General features: G+C 31.6%; 2 protein-coding genes across 2 annotated transcripts; both read right to left on the bottom strand.

Annotated features, from left to right (window-relative positions):
- Positions 1–4085: 4085 nt before the first annotated feature.
- LOC122603443 (serine/threonine-protein kinase/endoribonuclease IRE1b-like) lies at positions 4086–11280 on the bottom strand. Its single transcript, XM_043776142.1, has 6 exons — positions 10930–11280; positions 9571–9802; positions 7694–8979; positions 7403–7575; positions 5825–6071; positions 4086–4670 (listed from the first exon to the last, which is right to left on the bottom strand). The coding sequence occupies exons 1-6, from the start codon at positions 11091–11093 to the stop codon at positions 4220–4222; spliced, it is 2553 nt and encodes an 850-aa protein (XP_043632077.1). The 5' UTR covers positions 11094–11280; the 3' UTR covers positions 4086–4219.
- Positions 11281–16647: 5367 nt separating this feature from the next.
- On the bottom strand, positions 16648–20628 carry LOC122603934. The gene is made up of 5 exons (XM_043776791.1): positions 20362–20628; positions 19411–19507; positions 18162–18258; positions 17988–18074; positions 16648–17030 (listed from the first exon to the last, which is right to left on the bottom strand). The coding sequence occupies exons 1-5, from the start codon at positions 20423–20425 to the stop codon at positions 16893–16895; spliced, it is 483 nt and encodes a 160-aa protein (XP_043632726.1). The 5' UTR covers positions 20426–20628; the 3' UTR covers positions 16648–16892.
- Between the last annotated feature and the right edge of the window lie 559 nt (positions 20629–21187).

Raw genomic sequence — 21187 nt, 5'->3', positions numbered from 1 at the left:
CCCATTTTACAGCCTCTAACCTAAACAGTTAGCAATATAAACACATTCAACTTGTTGCTCACCCGACCCGACTCACACACTTTACAACCTCAAACCAAAACATAAGTAATAATGCAACCGTTTAAATCCATTAACCTATAGAACCAACTTGCCCCTCTTACAACCTCTAGACTAAATATCAAAAAAATAAATATAAATGAACCCATTTCAACCCATTGACTAAACTCAACAAAAAAATTTCCTAATTTACCACCTCTAACCTATACTTTATTTGAAAAAGGAAAACCTGGATATTGAAAACGTGTTGATTATTATTTTCATTAGAATTCAACCAATGATATATATCCAACACGTGTTGATCATTTTCTTCCTTTAAATTATTTATCCCTTTCAATGGGAAACAAAAGCTTCAATTGGAGTTGAAACCTGTTGCACGATCAGATAAATAGATTAGAGTTATAGCTAGTTAAACGATAACTGAAGACAATAAGATTCCTCGAGCCAATTTGTTTTGTAATGAAAAGGATAACGTGAAAAGAGAGATATATAAAGGAGTGGATGATAGTTTCTAAATACCTATCATCTTGAATTGAAGTTAATGCTTTTACATCCTCAAACACTCTCTATACCCTGAAATAAGAATATCGGTTAAAGACAAACAAATATACAAATTCATATAAATCATTATGAAAGAATATGACTAACATAATACCAAGAATTCAGAAACCACTCTTCTAGGCATTTCATCAAACTCTTAAAGTGTAGCCTTATAATATGGCACATTAAAAAGAAAAAAAACTCACAATTTTTAAGTACCTAAATTAAAAAAGAAGAGATGAAATAGAAACAGAGGAGTTTCAACCCAAAATTTTCATTCATTTTTCAATTTATAATAAATCAAAAAAAAATGGTCATAACCAAAAGGTAATGGTCATAAACCGTATCTGTTCTTCACCTTATAGAGATAGATTGAAAGAACTGGTATGATAATTTTTGGAAGAAATTTTTGAGTAATAATGGTGGGAAATTAAATGGGTTAGTATGTGGGGCATCAACATTATAATTATTATTTGTTTGTATTTTTCAATTACGTAAGTGAAAGGGTGGAGGCTGGGTTTATTTTTATAAAACCGATTGAAATCTTTTATGTTGGGCTGATGAATTATAAGGGATATCAAAAGGTTATAGTTAATGACTTAAATCATTTACTTGTACTATTATTGTCATACTAATACCAAATTACCAATATCAAAATGGTGAAATTATAGATTATTAATTCTTAATACTCCTTCATATAGTAGGGAGTTATTACGAGAACCAAAAAATTGTCGAGAACTGCGAGAACCATTTTTATCCATTTGATTATTGTGATCAATGGTTAAAAACATTTGATGGCATTGTTGTAAATATATTAAGTCCAAAATAATTTAGTAATAATTAACAATTAATAAAAGGGTATAATTGGATATAAGAAAAAAGTAGAGCACGTTCTTACGAGTATATGATTCAAATTTTGAAAGTCCTAATTTTTTTCTTATTATTAATTATGCACAAATAATAATAAATAAAACTACAATATTTTATTTTTTGTTTTTTCCTTTATTTTCTATTTAGAAAATATTATTATCTAATGATGATTAATAATAACTGATATAAGATTCTACAGTATGTCAACACAAAACACACATGTATACATATAAAAACATATGTAACACCAACACCAAGCACGTATGTGTACAATGAGAAGCACGCATATGTACATATAGACACATATGTAAAACACATATGTACGACATGATACGCACATATATATAAACCATAGCAACACGGGTACACAAGGTCGTCACATATGTTCACTGAATCACACGTTTTTCTTTTGTTTTTTTTTTATCAATTGTACCCACATAAATTAAGGAATGATCACATTTAAATACACAAGAACATGTATTATAAAACAAGGCTTAATATTTACGAATATGCGAATATCGAAATGTGGTATTCTTGATTTCGAGAAAGAAAATAAAATACAAAAAGGTTATTGATCATATGATTTATCTGTAAGATTACGTAGGATATATAAGTAAAAAAAGATTTGAAACATGTGAAATGACCTACTATTAAAATAGCTATAAAAGTGACATGCTGATCTCTGAAATGCGTTACATGAATCATCATCACGTTTTCATCATTCTGAAGCCCACAATTGTATGTAACCGTCACCCCATAGTTATCGGATATATTATAGGAATTTGATAATTTAATTATTAATTACCAAAGTACAATAATACCCTTGTATATAATTAATAAAATTTAGTTCCCGCAGTTCTCGACAATTTTTTGGTTCTCATAATATCTTTTTACCCTTCATATATATATATATATATAATTAAGTACTTAACTAACCTCATTTAATACCCTAATGAATGAAGTGTCAAAAAACATCAGGCCTTCAACTTTATATTATAATAGATAGATATTTCTGTTGTACCAATCATTTCCCATATATATAAATTAATACATATATTAAGTCCAAATTTGCAAATGCATTGATCTTTACATATAATCTTCTTATTGTATACATGTATCTATATATAACAAGTATTATTCCAGTCCTCGAAACTAATTTTCAACCTTCATATACAACACTTAATGTCATTTTATCCAATAGCCCCAAGTACTTATCTATATAGTATATCTATTAACATGGTGCCCGCACGTTGCGGCGGTGATAAACGGTGTTGGTGGTGTTGATTGAGGCAGTAGAGATGGAGGGCGGCAGTGGAGATGGAAGGTGGTGGTGCAGGCAGAGGTCTTGGTGGAGATGGAAGGCGGTGGTGGAAGGGTCGGGTGTGTGTTACGATTAGTCAGAAATGGGGGAAAGAGGTTAGCTTTAATTTTAAATAAGGGTATTTTTGAAAGAAAAAAAAATACTTAATCTCTTAATCCCTATTCTCTTTATAAGGGATTATAGATATAGATATACTTACTATCTAATAGAGAGAAATACCTTTTTTTTTCCCTTTAAACAATTCAGTCTTTAAATTACTTTTTTTACCCCTAACCTTTTAACACTTATATCTTAAACCCTAAACACTCTTACATAAACCAAACATCTTCACACATATCTCATATGTCACAAGTGTCTCTTTTCATTAGTTATGCTATCATTTTACGTTAACTACCTTTATATTAATAACCACAGCTTTCATGTCACCATCACCCGTCGTTACCGCTCTACCGTATTATGCGGGTACCGCTCTCTCAACTCCTTAAGAAAACCCATAATACTAGCTCACTCATTTATAACCTGCGAAGAATAGATATGATTAGACAATATGAAAAGACATCTTAAATTGATGTGTTTAGACACTACCATCCCCACTAGGCCACCAGCAACAATGTTACATAGAGATTTTTTTATAAAACTAAAAAAAATATTAAAAAAAAAAAAAGAAAAGAATATGTTAACTTATGAGGTTTTGCTAAAAATTTAATGATTTCAAAGTAAATTTAGTGTAGTTTCATGATTGATTGATTATAGTAAAAGTAAATGTTTTGAAATTTCGCCACAATAGTTGTAGAATTACATGCAAATGTTGTCGATCCATTTCCGTCAGTAACTTCACAAAGATATATGCTAATATACGTCGGTATCTTCAGTACAGCAACAAGTTTGTGAAGAAGCCATCGATTAATTTTTTTGAAAGGTGAATTTCGCTAGAAACTTCGTGTCGTGATTTGACAGCGGAGGTCTATTGTACGTTATCTTAACCGGGTCCGCGCTAGAGTGCCTCCTCGATATATAAATGCCTAATTCAAATACCCAATGGAGGGGAAACCCTCTACTAATCCGCCCGAATGCACGACAACCAATAAGGGTAAACTCTACCCCTCAGACATTTTTAAACGTGAGTATACCCATGTCAAGCCGCTTAAATACAAGATCTCATGTAGGGGGAATGAGCTAAAACTCAAATTGACACTTTGCGAAACTCTTCAGATTCAGTCAAACCATGCATTTCACTTCAATGAGCGAATAGAAGGGGTAAAAAAAAAAAATGAAATGAAATATAAAAATAGAAAAGTTGCAAAACTATGGTGTTAAATAATATTTCATTTTCGGATCAAAACATCAGTCATATCTATATCTATATTACGAGTATATATATTATCACTTTGTACACGTCACACATTTTATCTCTGAACAGCACTATTTAAGTTAAATCCAGCCTTTTCTATAATACTTGTTCAGGAATTCTTCTTCCCCACAATATTGTTTTAGTACTTTGTATACTTCCATAAGAAGTTTCGGAAACCGGCTACTGAAATACCCCTCGAATCCTGTGGGAACAGGCCCTAACACAGCTTGAACGTCTTTCGGGAGTTCCCTATAGTGATTCAATTTGTTTCTTATGACCCGTAACAAGTCACGCACGCTATCATACTTGTACTTTCTGTAACGCCCAATGTCACCGAGGAGGGTGCTATCTAACTTGTCATCCCACTTGCCACCTAAAGCAGCTGTACCAATATTTTCTAGTGCTTTCAGGAGATCAGAACCGATCTCGCGGTCTTCTAATTCCACACGATCACTAGCATCTCGGAGAAATGCGAGACGCATCTCAGGATCCCAGAATAGAGGGTGATGGTATACTTCCGCTGCGATTGGTCTGGGCAACATGATAAATGCAGATATTAATGAAACAATTCCAGGTCCATTTTTAAGAGACTACTGGCATTAGATGTGGCAAAATGGGCAGATCAGAGATTTGTAACGGGTCAACATGAATCCTTTTTTGGGATCCAAACGGATCGAGTTGGGTTAGGCTTACTCTTATCTGTCAGCACTTGCAGACAAACTTATATTTTTAAAGTATAACTAATGTATTTAACAAAGATTATTACCAAAACTATCAGCTAAGAATATCTATTATTTATATATATATATATAGTGAAAAGTTATTTTGAGAACCCTTTTTTTGCGAGAACCTTTGAGAACTTTTCAAATCAAGCCCAACCGATGATCATTCTTTACATGAAAATTGTTTTTTATTGTTTTCTGAATAACTTATGTATAATTTTGAAGTTTATAATTGTGTGGAGGCATAGATTATCATTCGTTATACAATTATGTGGAGATTTGGATTCTTGATCACATGTGCACGAATATTGCTATGATCACATGTATGAAAGTCGATCACATGTGATCATAGCAATATTCGTGTACATGTGATCAAGAATCCAAATCTCCATATAATAGTAAAACAGATGATAATCCATGCCTCCACACAATTATAAAGTTCAAAATTACACATAAGTTATTCAGAAAACAATCAAAAAACAAAATATTCATGTAAAGAATAATCATCAGTTGGGCTTCATTTGAAAAGTTCTTAAAGGTTCTCGTAAAAAAAAGGAAATAACCTTTCCCTATATATATATATATATATATATATATTTCTTTTTACATAGTGAAATTTGAATGGTTTTAAGCATTTGAAGTTATCAACTATAAGTCGGCTATCTATGAGTTTCTTTATACCTTCGGTATCCAGTTATCCACTATAACTGCTTAATGTGAGATCATATAATGCAAGTTCAAAATTACAACTAGGATTTCCTTATAAACAAAAAGAGGTCAGCGTAGAATACTTTTCCTAGATAATCTCACTGCCCATAAGCTTACTTCTGTTATTTGACTGATTAAAGCAAGTGTGATTGCCTTACTTTCGACCATGGTGTTTTTGTTAGTCGACTTTAAACTACTTTCACGATACCTTTTAACTTTGGAATGCATTTTAGATACTTTATAAGTCTCTGTTACCTGAATTCTGGATCAGGATGTATGAGATTTGAGACAAGATCATAAGCTTCCGGAATATTATCTACCAAGAAGAGATCTTTGCGGTCATTCACAATGTTTATATCACGCTCAAGCATGTCACCAAATGGATGCCGACCACCAGTGATACAGAAGAAAAGCAGGCAGCCAAAACTGAATAAATCCACAGCACGGGTTTGCCGTTCATTGCGAAGTTGCTCTGGTGCCTGCCAACCCGAACTGCCATAACCTATGTAAATGAGATAAAGATGATCAACATTTACAATATATATATATATTATATATATATATAGTAAATAAAATACAAGTCCTGTGACATCATCATTGTTGAAAAAAGCTTACTTGGCACCATTAAATCTTTCCTTGTTAATTAAGTTTTTTCTATTCAGTTGATTTATGACTTCATCTTTATTTAAATGTTGATTTTTTTTCTTGGAAGTCCCTAAAAACTAGCTTTTTAAATATAAATCTTGATATTCTAGCATATTAGCATGCAGTTACATAACTTTTTAAAAGCTATATGCCAACTTTTAAGAATAAAATCTTATTATTTTTATCTCTATTCTCTTTTCAACTATATTATTACCATCTCTTTTCTCCTTTATATTTTTCAATCTGTAGGCTAGTATATATATATATATATATATATGGGTAACACTCCAGTGAGAACAGTCTTAAAATAAGAACGGTGAGAACACTTAAAAAACATCATTTTGATGCATTAAAAGTCCATAAAACTAACATAGTGCATAATTTTTTTTTTATTATTTAAGTGTTTAACAACACATTGATCCGTCAAAATCGAAAAAATCACGTTTTTTGGTGGATGCATCCTTTTGAAGAATATGCATCCAAGATGGATGCATAAAACAAAAAACATGATTTTCTTGATTTTGATAGGCCAATGTGTTGTTATACACTTAAATAATGATAATTAGTTAAGAACTATGTTAGTTTTATGGACTTTTAATGCATCAAAATGATGTTTTTTAAGTGTTTTCACCGTTCTTATTTTAAAACCGTTCTTATTTGATTGTCCCCCTATATTATATATATATATATATATATATATATGTATATATATGTATAATGAGTAGTTAAAGTTCTTTAAAAGAATAAGTAAAAACCCAATGCCATCTTCCAATCCATGGGTTTTGGGTCCTAATACCTCGTCGGTGTATGGGGGAGGTTAAGATTTAGACAGCCTTACACCTACCACGATGGTGTAGAGAGGTTGCGTCCAAGTTCTATCTAAGATGGAAAAGGACCTCCAGCCTTGCAAGGCATGAGAATAGAACCCTTGACCTCCGTTTCAAGAGGCAAGGGTGTTAACCACTTATCCCCTTGTTGGTTTTTGAATGTTCTTCAGAAGAATATGGTGAAGAATCACATGACAGAGCATAAAAAGCAAATCTTTTAATATTCAACATGATATTTGCTGGTTTAGATTGTTTTCATCAACTTCATCCTATATCTTCTACACATGTTTAACAAATAAATGAACTACAAAGAGCATAATGGATTTAAATGGCCAACTTTGAGCTTATACAGAAGACTTGCCTGTTGTACTCTTGGTTAAGCAAGACGTGTCGGCAGGTAAGCGTTTGCTAATACCCATATCTGAGACTTTTGCGCTGATGGAGCTATCTTTGCGTATAAGCACGTTTTGAGGCTTTAAGTCACGGTGAATGATTCCAAGTTCATGCAAATGTGCAAGTCCAGTAACTGTATCCCTACATTTTATAATTGCCAATAAATATATGACGAGATCAGATACTTCATAGAAAGGTCCTATTTACCAGCAAAACCAAACAAAAATGGTTCACACCTAGATAAACGGCTCTGACTAACCTCATTACTTTCAACAACTCAGGAGAAGGATACCCATTGGGCTTCCATAGTTCAAAACTCTTGACTTCCAACGTCAGTTGTAGCTGAACAGTTGGATTCGTTTGTGACAATATTAACTCATGTAAGCTACAAGTACAACGCTCCAAAGCAATATAAACAAAGTCTTGATCATACTCAACACCATACCATCGCACGATGTTAGGATGCTGATCAGATACAATCAAATTCTGTATCTCTTTTAAAGCAACGTCATGATGCACTTTCACAATGCGCTTCACAGCAACAGGTCGAGTATCATAGATTCCCTCCAGTACAATTGTACCATTACTCCCTTTGCCAATTTCTTTGTCAGAAACAAATAACTTTCCAATTTTACGTTCACTTGTATCAACATGTTGAAACCCGTTCCTTATTTTCTCAGTGTTGACACCCAGCCTACTGTTTCCAGATTTCCGACCTTTCTTCTTTCTAGATGTTACATTTGGCGCCTTAGTAACATTATCCATCTCATTTAGTTCATTATGTTTCTTCCTTCCAAACTTCCAGCAGTAAAATACAAGGCCTATGAAGAATGAGAGGGTGGCAACCAAAAAACCATGCAACCACACATGAATAATTGCAAGAGTTTCAGGTGGGACAGTTACATTTTGTGCATGCTCATCATTAGGGTAAGCGATAGGTGGCAGATAGGGAACAATTTGGTGCGGGATTTGGGGTTCAATTAATAAGGGCGTTGGTAGCGGAATGGGAGCTGGTAAAGGATGTCTTTCATCATCAGGAAAAGGTAGAGCAAACCTTTCACCACCACGAAGTTGCATCGTGAAAATCGACTCCAGCTCGTGGGGGTTACGAGCTCGAAAAACAGGTGGGCTTGACTGACAAAATTCTTGTAATTGTAAATCACCCCTAATTCCACCTAAAAGGGTGTTGCCACGGCATTGACGGGAAGCTTCGAAATCAGCAAACATCAGTGACCACAAGACATTGCCAGTTCTTGATGAAGAATAAGTTAGTTCATAGTCAAACCTCTTGATGTAGAGCAGTTGTTCATGGTCGACTGGGTCAAAGTCTAAGGGGGTCTGTCCCTTCCATTTATCAGCATCTTGTTTCAGTATTATTGGATTCCGTTCAGAACTTGAACCCACATCTGACTTGAAAGAATAAACGACATGACCAGTCTGGGGATCAACAAGGAATACAGTCGTCTTTTTAGACCCCATCAGAACTCCATCAAGTGAAACAAGTGGTGTTCGTCTAATTAATTCTTCAACACCAATTGGAAGTTTCTGGGATACCAAAAAATATAAAATAAGTGAGAGATGATGGTGCATTGAATGGTACCATAAGGTCCCAAATATTCGGTAAGACACCCTGTCGCACATACATGTTATCCTGTTCAGTATTTAGCACTATAGCAATGGTTGGGCCCGTTTAATTACAAAAATGAGTCAATGTGGGTTGTGTGTTAACAAAAGAAGGCCAAGCACAAAATTTAGCTAGACTCTACTTAAATGTATAAAACTACATCCCCATTTCTTAGCCAAAAATTTTGATTAATATTATAATGTGTCCGCGACATAATTAACCCAAAATATATTTATAAAAAATGAATAAAAAAACGTGCTAATGGATTAACAAAACTAACCTGCCCTAACTAGCCATACTAAAATATAAACTATCCATTACCTAACCTGACAATTTCCCACCTCCTGTTAGCAGGCTCAACCTCACAAGTCAGTAATTGCCAAAATAAAACTAATCAATCTAATGAATAGTAGGACAGCATCAATGGTTGCAAGAACGAACGAATTATGATCACAACATGGACAGATACACGCAAAATGAAAACACACTGTGATTCATCCAAGATTACTCACCTCTGCTTTAGAGTCCTTGGCATGGATGTATATTTTCCAATCATCTCCACAGTCTAAATAGAATTGACTATGCTGTCTAGAGAGATTATGCTCATCATCCTCCAAATTTGGTGCTTGATGTGCATCATATATTGATGCACCAGAAGGGAAGGACCACAGGATTTTACCTGAGCTGATATCCACCTGATATAATGTTCCATCTGGAGCAGCCACCAATACAGCATCGTGTTTACTGAATGACAAACATGGCATAAAAGATATATCATATATTATCATACAATGATAGAAAATATATCACATATGCACATATTAGATAATTTCATCGACACTAGGAAAAAGAGCAAAAAAACACATTCTGTCATAGTAAAGAAAGAAAAGGAGTTGATGAATCAATATATTATGGTCATGTAACATTTCTTATAGTATATCCTAAAACTGTTTACTATCATGCTAATAGCAAATGCATGTAGATAAGAAGCATACAAGGTTAAATCTTCTCTACATACAGATTTATACACTCCAAAATAACTTTTTGAATTCCAGGTTTTGCTGAAACTGATGAGCAAGGTTAATTTCTAACTACTTTTCATAATCGCATTCGGTATTTTGAGTTAAATATAATATGTCATAACCTGCAAATTTTGTCGGCGTTCCATGGGAGAATTACTTTTAAGGGTACATGAGGTCCAAATTGCTAGTCACTCTGCACTATGATTAATCCTCTTTAGGAACGAACAAACTACCAACCCATGCTTTATTCTCAACTGAGAACAAGAACCATCAATCCATTATACTTTTTGATGATACAAAACCAACATGGATCTAAAAGTAACTACTTTATTGAAGAAGTTTCGACTAAAAACTGAACATCCTCCAACATTGACAGCCAAACTTCAAAAAACATCCTGCTTCATCAAGTAACAAGTAAATGACGAGTCCATAATATAACATCGTCTACATCCTTTTTGACTATTATTAAGCTTCCTCATTCTAGCAAGGTCCATATCCTAAAAAAGTAAGCTACTTTAAACTCCAAAAAAATATCATTATCACCACACTATTCCTTAAAGTCCCAAAAACAAACAGTGGTTCCTCAACAATGCATATCAATCAATAAAGTATTAAACTTATATCCGAATTCCGGCAACAAATAACTCCTTGCATTCCATCATATAAAAAAGATTATATTTTTTTCAAGATTTATAAAAAATAGACTGCAATTAGAAAATGGGCTTAATGTCTAAAACATAATCAAACCAAAAAAAAAAAAATTGTTAAACCCTAATAACCCTAAAATCCAAGATCTAAAATTTCTTGAAGTAAAAGCAAATGCAATAAATAATAAATCAATAAACATACGGTGCGGAGTTGATCCTGGCCGGCAGCGGCGGAGGGAGCTGAAACTGATCCGGCACGGCGGTGCCGGAAGTGGTTGACGGCGGCGGAAGGATCAGCAGACTCCCAAATGCGGCTGGGATTACGGCCAAAAGGCGTAACAGTGAAATTAATGGTCCTCTCATCATCAAATCAAATCATGTATATACGACTTTTAATTTATTCAACATTTACATAAAATATATTGAATTGAATTTTATTGCGGATAAGATAAGAAGAAGGGTTTTTATTCCTTTTAAAAAGATTTATGATTCAAAGGATTTTTTTTATTTAATTATTATGAAAATTAGGGGAATTCCTAATTCGATAAATCTATAATTTTGATTGAAGTTGTGTTTGACCAGACTTATATAATCACTCCATTAGATATCCCATTCCCTTCTTTAAAATAACAACTAGATGTTGACCCGTGTTAACACACGGGTTTTATAAGGTTTTTAACTTTAAAAGTTATATACTCGTATGTAGATGAATTATGATAAATGTTTATGTTGACTTTTATTGTCCAATCATTGCAAAAGTATTGACTGGAAGACGTTCCAAAATGGAGTTCAAAAATTTGTATTATGTGTTCCAAAATTGAATCAATATTTGCAGAATGTCTTTATAGCAAGATATATATGCACTTAAAAATTATACTCGTAACAGATAAAGTTAGAATTCAAATTCATAAATGCTTTGACAATAGCAGTTAGTACTTGCAAAACAATAACAATAGTAGTAGAAATGAACATTGTTTTCAATGTAGAAAAAACAAAAAATTGCAAGTTTGCAACTAAAAAAGCATAAATTTTGTAAGACTTCTTTTTAGACCATAAACAATAAATTTAAATTAACACTAATTTGTTCTAAGCTATCGTTATTTTGACTTGATCTAACAAATTCCTTATATTACAGCCACAAACAACTTCCCTCTATGATAGCCACAAACAAATAAAAAACATTTGTATAATATCAATTGGAAGTTTTACACAAATTTAATACTCCATAGACTTATGGGTTTTTTTAAACTTCTTTTAATTCAAAAAGTTTCATATGATTTTGACATATGCGTTTTGCCGTATTATATTGGAAAAAAAAATCAAGCGATATTATGTTAATCTGTAAAACAACCAAATCAAACGAAAAATGATGATATCCATATAAAGTCGGAGTTTTTTCTCCCAAAATTTGATTGGTGAATGGTAATAAATTGAAATTCTTCATGATTAATAGTTGATAATATTGCAGATGATTAAGATGTGAAGCTAAAAATTAGTATTGTTATTTTAATCAAGATATGTTATGTTTGTGTTAAAAGATAAAATAAAAAAGGGTAGATTAAAGTTTATGTAGGTCGATCTATTTGATTAATGGGATGGAGGAATTTACGTTTTTGATAGAAAAGGGCCTAATTATAATTTTGGGAAGGACTAATTAGAAAATAGAAGAAAGTAAGGCTGATTGAATTTCAATAAGGGAATGCCACATAATCGATTGAAAAAAAGCATGGGTTCCTTTAATAGAGAGAGAGATGACCTACAAATTAATGAGTTGCGATTTTATTTTTCTTAATACAAAAGTTATAAGATTTTGTTAAATATAACCATAAAAGTTTTTTTTTTAATACATTTATCAGAGGTAACTTTTTAATATGAAAAGCAATGTCGTCCCCAAAAAAGTAAAAAGATTTCAGGGTTTGGTCTGAGAATTGAAAACGGGCCTTTAAAATAACAAATTTATAGTATAACTAGGTATTTTACGCGCGATGCGCGGCTAGTTAAAAAGGTTATTTTATGCATTAGTAAATAGCTATTCTATAGATTTATCATGTAGAAATTGATTATGTTATAGTTCATGCTTAATTCGTGGATCACTTTGGTCACCTTTTGCTTTTTCCAACATGTTAAAATCACAGTCACTTAACCTACTATAGTAATTACACAACCCTTATGAGAACATTTAATCTAAGATATTTTGATATCATCAACACCACTATTTGTGTAGCCATAAATTACATAAAAATGTATTCACCTGATAGATTAACACTACTATGAATCAAACGTAAATCGATAATGTGGCATGCTGCTAGTTTTTGCTTCTAGTTATGCTCAAAAGATGAAGAAAATACCTTATGTTAGTGATGGCAAAAAATAATCCTAAATACAATTAAGAAATAGAGTATTTTATCTCCGTCAATCAAAAAACTCATTTGTAAAACTCAGTAACTATTATCATTATTATATAGTAGATTTTGTTTTGTGGCTAGAATAGTAACAACCAATTTTGGTTACTTTATTTTGTGATTCGGCCAAGAGAACGAAAAAGATGAACAACAAATTGTTTTGTCATATATAACTTAATGATATTTTAAAATTTTTAAAATTTCATATAGTATTCAAAGTTGTATATATTGTAATAAATAATATTATTTTTGTCAAATATCCTTGCTAAATTAGTAGAGATATTGAACGACTTTTTATTCTTCATAATATGGGTTTTGATTTTTTTTTATATCTTGTGTATATAATTTTGGATTAATATTTTATATTATCTTTAATAAAATAAATTAGATTGAGAAGAAATAGAAGATACAAAATAAATATTGTAGAAAAAGTATGGAGATGCCACATAGGATAAAAGCTTATGTGGTAATGTTTAAAGGTAACTTTAGATATATAAGGCTTTAGAAATGGATTATCAACACCATGGTGGTTTTAATTTTTGTTTAATCTAATTGACTAATTCAGAAGAGGTAAAACGTGCCGTTCCAAAAGAGAAAGAAAAAGAAAATTAGGATGTAGAATTTGGTTTAAGGGTGGGGTAGGTCTCGGACTCCGGGTGATTTACAATTACTTGAATTTATTTGACTCAATTTTTTTTTGGGTTTTGCTAAACGAAACCCTAAGGGTTTTTGTTAAAGTATATTAATTAGTTGTACGTTTACCATAAAACCCATCTTATTTGTACTTACCGGCTATTGGCAAAGAAGAAGGTATACACGAAGGTAGTTTTTATACTTAAAAGAAGATATTGTTTATTAAAACAAAAAGTTTAAATTTGGAACATATATTCAAGGTGTAGTTAATATAATGTTAGATTTATGAGTTTCGATGTTATCTTTTAACTAATTAAATCTATTTTTTACACTTAATTTGTTTTATTTATTTGTTTTATTTTTGTATATTCATATAGTTTTGAAAACTTCCATATAATCATCATAAGAAAAAAAGGAAAAGAACTTTATGTAATGTTGAATAGACGTGATTTTTTAGTTAAAGAGAAGATATCATTTTATCTAATGAGAAAATCTTAGATTTCTACAATATATTTATTTATTTATTAATGAATTAATATTATTAATATTAATATATTAATATATATATAAGTTCATTTTTTTTTCTATATATATAGTTTATTTTTGAAAAAAATATGGAGTTGACACATAGGATAAAATCCTATGTGACATTTTTTCAATATAGTTTTAAATTGTAAGAGAATTTTAAAAAGCTTGGTTAACTATTTTTTTATAAGAGTTATAAATATTTCGAAAATAAAAACAAAGTTTGACAAACTGAACACTGAGTGTATTCAAACAAAATATAGTTAGATGACTTAATAGGATATAATTATATAAAATTTGTTTCGAAGCATGCAAAAAAAAAAAAATTTCTTAGAATGTCCTCTTCATGTGTATGTCAGAAAAACTCAATTATATATTACGCGAATATCTTAAAATGATATGTTAAGACATACAAATTTTTATTCGTTTATGACAATTATTATATTATATAGTTGATTTATACGATTGTATTATACAATAATTGTTATGGATGAATAAAAACTAATGTGAATTCACAGTATATTTATTTCGAATAATTTTCATTTAAAAGTTAACTAGAAATGCATCCTTATAATATGTAATTATTAATGTTGTTTTCAAAACATTTAAATTGTATTTCATATAATTCACAAATTACATTTTGTATACGCTCAAAAAGTAATGATAGTTGGTAACTGGTTTTACTGACCGCCTAGGTCTAAAAATTATATATAAACTATGTTGTTGTTGTTGTTAAAATATTTAGAAATAAAATAATTATATAAGTTGATATATAACATAATTTAAATATTAAATGATAACATAAAAGTTTATACACATACATGTCTAGTTTTAAAAACTTAATATGTTTCATATGAATTATAATATAGAATAACATATTATAATATAGTGTACTTTAGAATTCATACAAATTTTACACATAATAATAAAATATCTACTTTTATTATACACACATGAATACACATATTATAAAAGTTAAAAATAAGATTTACTTAGACCATGCAAGTCAAATGGTTGTCAATTAAACATTAAAAAAAAAAAAACACCCTCTAAAAGTTATATAGAAAAAAACCATTTCATCAGTAAGCTACAATAAGGAATGATATCATAAGAATATTTACATAATTAATAAAACTAAATATAAAATGCCATTTGAAAAACAAAAGATTTAAATGGAAAAAATCGATACATTATAATAACCTTTTAGTCGGTATTTGTTGAGATCGATTCATATTTTACTTGAGTGTCTTCTGAATGTTATAAGCATGATCTAAACTGCTCATCATCAACAACTTCTGCCACTGCACCAGATCGGTGTAGTGCTTTAATAAGAAACGAAATTTATAACATAGTATTGATTTTTATTGTAAGAACTCTCGGTTTGTTAAATAATGAAAAAAACATTAAAGTATCATTAATTATGCTTCAAAAATACCATTTTGAAATGAATAATGTTGCGTATTATAAACTATTGCATAATATAATTCACTCTAGCATGTGTATTTGTCTTGTAAATACGGAAAAAACTCAATTGTATAAACTATGTCTTGAGTAAGTTATTCAATATATTCAACCCCAATAGCTCCTTAGTTGTAGTAAGATAGTTGAGATATAGTTGTTTCATTTGAGCACTAGTTAGTCGTGTTTATTAGGATTGTGAAGCATTCGAGTATTGTCAAACATTCCAAATGATTTCTAGTTTAAATGTTTGTGATTATTTTGGATAATGGTCATGTTATTCAAGCTTGTGTACCAAAGGATTGATTGAATTTGAAATTTTGGATTTTTTTAGGACAAACATAGCTTAAACGTGATTTGATGTGACTTAACATATACGTATTTCACACATAGTTATTTGGACGTTTACTGTGTATTTATGGTCGTTTTGCATATATTTGGAGTGCTTTATGCATGTACTAGTGCTTTCAGGTTTATTCTAGGCATAAAAACAGCAGAAAATGACATGTACTAGTGCTTTGAGGTTTATTGCAAGTTATTTCAGATACCCATAACTTTTCCCATACTAATCCGTCCAAATACACAACGATTAACAAGGGTAAATACCTATCTCCTACAAGATCCAAACCCGGGGTTATCAGGCCCAAACCCCTTCAAATTTTAAACTTTTAGTCTCCCGTTGCGTACTTATTTTAGTTACTATATAGTAATAATTACATATTGATTATATCAAACTATTTATTTTTATCTTTTCAATTTTAGAACATCATACTAAAATTCAATAAATTAATCATTTTTTGAAATTACAAAGAACGAGAGTCGGCTTCCTTAAGTCCGTTGTGAAAAAAAATTGAATTCAAATTGGTCGTTTCAGTTTTTGCTTTATGCATTAAAATTGAACATAGGAGAAGCGCCTGAAAGCGCGTTCGCTTAGATGATTTATTAAACCATGACTACCACATCTGATCCATTACAAGCCCGCCATCACCCTAATACTCACAAATTGTAACATCCAAAAGTATGGACACACACAGTAACAACAAAAAGACCACATGTATGACTAAATTAAAAGTTTTATAATTAAAAACTTCAGTACCAAATATCTGTGACAACAAAGATGCACAACAAGACCATGAGACTGATATCCTTAGGCAAGAGCTTCGGTTTCGTCAGGAACAACACCATTAGCAACAGGCTCGTCATCATCTGACTTTAACTGAGACGACACATCATCTATAGCAGAGTTCAACTCTGCTATCTTCTGCGCCAACTTTTGACGGGTTTTCTGCAATGAACATATGTGACAAGCGTAAGCATATCAGTAATCAATCTGGAAGTGAAGATTTTGACCCATTTACTTATGAATGGGTCAGATTATATTTACTCTCTAACAGGTGGTACTATTCGTATAATTGTGCTCTGCTCTAAATTTTGTGGTCGAGATTAAAGTCATGTTTTGTCCCGCGGTAGAATTGTATATGCATATATTCGTTCAATTACATGTATAAATGATATTTGAGTAACGCTTGTCAAAAAGAAGAAGAATTTGTCGTTTTCGAATGAGGTTGTATCATGTTGGTATCTGGATATTAGCTTCAAAGGAAATGGGTTGGAAGTTGCCCTAAGTGCATTTTCAATGCATAAAGCATCCTAACATTCCATTCAAAAACATATATAATTTTTAAATAACACAAAATTTATGTAAACATATATGACAACCTATTTATTTATCTAAATATTAAAAAGTTGGAACACAGTGTCTCAAATCAACCTAACCCACCAGTTTTATATTTTACAACACATTTACTCTTCGTGATATGAACAAATAACAAAAGTTCATAGAAGTAAAAAAGAGTCGATGGAGAAGTAAAGCAAAATTGATCTGAACATGAGTCACGACAGAGAATAAACAAACTTCATATTATAATGGCAAACACTTAAAAGCTGATGACTCAAGCAAATATTCTTTAAGTTTCAAATAATAGGAATTCAAATTTCTAACTTTCGAAGCTACCCTTGTGTAATTAACTAATTACAGTTCTATATGTTATAGACCATAATAAGCATTTAAATATTCAATGATATACACAATAGACAGAAAAAGTGTAGGTCTTTTTTTTGTTTATAATTTGACAACATTCCAACTAATGTGGAGAGAATCATTGCAAGACGGTATCATGGGTATCACGTAAATTTAGGAAATAAGTGAAACAGAACAAAGAGGATGATAGAAGATGTGCACCTCCAAGGCTTTTTCTTCATCATAAATGAAATTTGGCAGCTTCTTCAGTAACTCCTTTTTGTCGGTTCCAGCTAACGCCTTGCTTATCTGATATATACGCTCATATCAATTCATAAGCAACAACAATGATTTTTTGTTCGTATAAATTCAACTCGCCAAGACGATAAATCAAACCTGAGGGGCGAGAATGCAGCCGAGTGTGCCAACAAACAAACCTCCTAGAACAAAGCCACCAATGAAGGCACTCCCACTGCTTGATCTTTCTTCATCACTGAATAAATTGTTGGGGATAAGTTATCAATAACGAACAAAACAGGATATATAATTCAATCTCCGAAGGCGTGTGTAACACTATCAGATTAAATCAATTCGGTGGTTCACCCCAAATTACTCAATCGGATACAATCAGAGATTCGAGAACGTTTTGTGTGTTTTGTTTGAGAGAGTATGTGTGAAAACAGGGAGAATTCTCAGAGAATTCGTATGTTTTCTATCTTTAGAATAATGGCCCAATAACTGTGTTGTAGACAGTTTTTTAAGGGTTTCGAATTTGCCATTTTTGGTCCCTCAAGTTCCGAAAATTAAATTTTCGAAGGGATTTTCAATATAGCAATATGTCGGAATTAAATTTTGGTCCCTCAAGCTCGACCCCAGCCAGGGGCTCTGCCCCTTGGACCCCGCTCCCGGGGGCGCTGCCCCCGGACCCCCGTTCCTTAGGGGCTTTGCCCCTAAGAACATAATAAATTCATATAAGCGTGCTCTCCACACCGCCAAACTTATATGATGTATTATTATGACTTAAATAAACAATGGGTTAAATATCTGGAAGTGTAAGTAACTTTTACATTTTTTTTATTGTGTGAATGTAACTTTCATTTGGTTCATTGTATGCAACTAACCCGCTAAATTTGAACGATTAATGTAAAATTTTAAGGTTGACCAATCAAAAACTTCTACGTATATGAGGTGCTACGTATACACTTTTACATTAATCGTTCAATTTGGCGGGTTGATTACATACAATGAACCAAATGAAAGTTACATTCACACAATAGAAAAAATGTAAAAGTTACTTACATCCCTAGATACTAAACCCATAAACAATTAACCCAATTACACTAAAATACCAACATAAATTAGTAAAAAAAAATGTAAGCTTCGGTAAAGCGTGTCCATATGCTCATGAACAGAAACTTAAGATGATGTATGGACTCATTTAGATAAATACATTCTTCAAGTAACAGTAAAAACCTAGTTTTATATTTGATATATGTATTAAAGATACACTATTAGGGACTTTTGACCAATTTTAACAGTTTCCTTTTTAGCTGATTATTACGACAATGTTACCTGAATGACCCATTAGAGAAAGAACATAGACCGAATAAAACTTTTAGACACTCTTTTTTCACGACACACTTACCTGTATCTTGCTTGGATAGATAATGTCCTTTTGGATGGGACCAATTGCCGAATTGGTACTTTGATAATCCCGTTATCACACTTCTGTAAAGAGGAACCTAACACAATTTCACATTAGCAAGATTAAATACCAGTAAAAATAAAACATTCCAACCATAAATAAAGCATGTCATGTGCAAAGAACTGCAGATGAAAGGGCCATTCCATGAATAATCTCTGGTATTTCAATTGTGTGTTTTAGGTTGAGTACATTCAAAGCATATGTCACTCATAACTTTTCTTTATTTCGCAATCCATAACGAAAGTTTCATATTTTTGTAACTTAAAGGTTAAAAGAGAATATTAAACTTAATTTGCAAAGAATGGCAACCGACTTTGTGTTAGTTCGATCCCAGCCCCATATCTCTTAAAAGGTGGGTTATTATGTGATCACCTCTCCCACATTGAATGGCAACAAACTTATATTATGCTAAGCATGAGAAATGTTATTTTTTCGGATAATGAATAGAAAGCAAAATAAGTGAAACAGAATCTACTAAAATAATAAGCATAAGCATACTATTATTACTAGTAGTTAAAAATGGCTAAATTAAGCTCATGCTCTGATCTAGGACTCCTTGGTAGTAGATATGACGACAATTTCGAAGTGATTATTAAAAACTCTCAACATATAAATAGCCTATGTATGTAGGTGTGGGTGTGCAGTGTGATTATAACGACATTCAGATTCAGAACAATTATCCATCCAATCTCTGCCTGCCTACAAATCAGTCTTTCCAAAACATGATTAATTTTGAAGCATAAAAATAAAAATAAAAAACAACAGATCTACCAAAACACTTGAACAAGGTATCGTATACGAGTACTATATTAGAGTAATATTAATAATTAGAGATGAGCACAATCCACAGATAAAAACCATAAAAATTGAAGAGGGGAAGAAAAAGAATACCGGAAGAAGAAGAGAAATGATGGGTGTTGGATAGAAGAAGGGATGAATTTGAAAGTGAAGACATTTTGGCTTCCACAATCTCACTGCTGCTGTACTTGTAAGAATATAAACGGAAAGTTTGTGAGTGAAATTTAGTGGTTTGCTGCTGCTGATGATGATGAGAAAGAGTTCGGGGGGTTTATTGATTTCGTTTTTGGTCCAACGATGCCTTCAACACCTAAACTTTTATTAAGGATTTGTCATTTGCTTAATTTATTTAGTCCCTTTTCTTTTTGTTACTCCATGTAAATTACTGACCAGGTGTTTTGGATTGCACTCATATTACTAATCTGGTCGGCTGGGTTTCTTTCTTCTTTTTCTTTTTTAGAGAGAGGGTAGTAGTCGAAAATAATCAATTTGATATCAAAATCGGGTTACGCGTCAATGGTACCAAAATTAAAATAACCAAAACATGAATATAGATCCTCTTTTTCCACATACACAGTATTTCTAATGCCTTCATTGAATTTTGCTTGTTTCATATTTTGGATAAGTATCCTGGAATGTAATAAACTTTGAACGAATGTCTATGATAGGAAATAACTAAACTTTTGTGTATTGTATGTAAACAACTTTAAAAAATGTTTATTATATGTAAGAAAACATACATGGCAACCATATAGAGGTGCCACTTGTCTAATTTTAATTGGTTGAATACATTTTCTTATATACAATAAACATTATTTTCGAGTTGTTTACATACAATACACAAAACTTTAGTTATTTCCTACTATAGACATTCGTCCAAAATTTGTTACATTCCAGGATACTTGTCCCTTCATATTTC

This window comes from Erigeron canadensis, chromosome 6 (genome assembly GCF_010389155.1).
Source record: "Erigeron canadensis isolate Cc75 chromosome 6, C_canadensis_v1, whole genome shotgun sequence".
Lineage (NCBI taxonomy): Eukaryota > Viridiplantae > Streptophyta > Magnoliopsida > Asterales > Asteraceae > Erigeron > Erigeron canadensis.
Note: the sequence above shows the minus strand (reverse complement) of the source record. Positions and strands in the feature narration are given on the sequence as shown.

What these genes read in the sequence shown, in the direction of transcription:
- LOC122603443 (XM_043776142.1), bottom strand. Translation starts at nt 11,093, where the DNA reads ATGATGAGAGGACCATTAATTTCACTGTTACGCCTTTTGGCCGTAATC. An exon ending in GCCAGGATCAACTCCGCACC is followed by an intron (nt 9,803 to 10,929) that starts GTATGTTTATTG and finishes TTTGTCATTCAG; the next exon opens with TAAACACGATGCTGTATTGG. An exon ending in CTTAACCAAGAGTACAACAG is followed by an intron (nt 6,072 to 7,402) that starts GCAAGTCTTCTG and finishes TCATTTACATAG; the next exon opens with GTTATGGCAGTTCGGGTTGG.
- LOC122603934 (XM_043776791.1), bottom strand. Translation starts at nt 20,425, where the DNA reads ATGTCTTCACTTTCAAATTCATCCCTTCTTCTATCCAACACCCATCAT. An exon ending in TCATTTCTCTTCTTCTTCCG is followed by an intron (nt 19,508 to 20,361) that starts GTATTCTTTTTC and finishes AAATTGTGTTAG; the next exon opens with GTTCCTCTTTACAGAAGTGT. An exon ending in ATGAAGAAAAAGCCTTGGAG is followed by an intron (nt 17,031 to 17,987) that starts GTGCACATCTTC and finishes TGTTCATTGCAG; the next exon opens with AAAACCCGTCAAAAGTTGGC.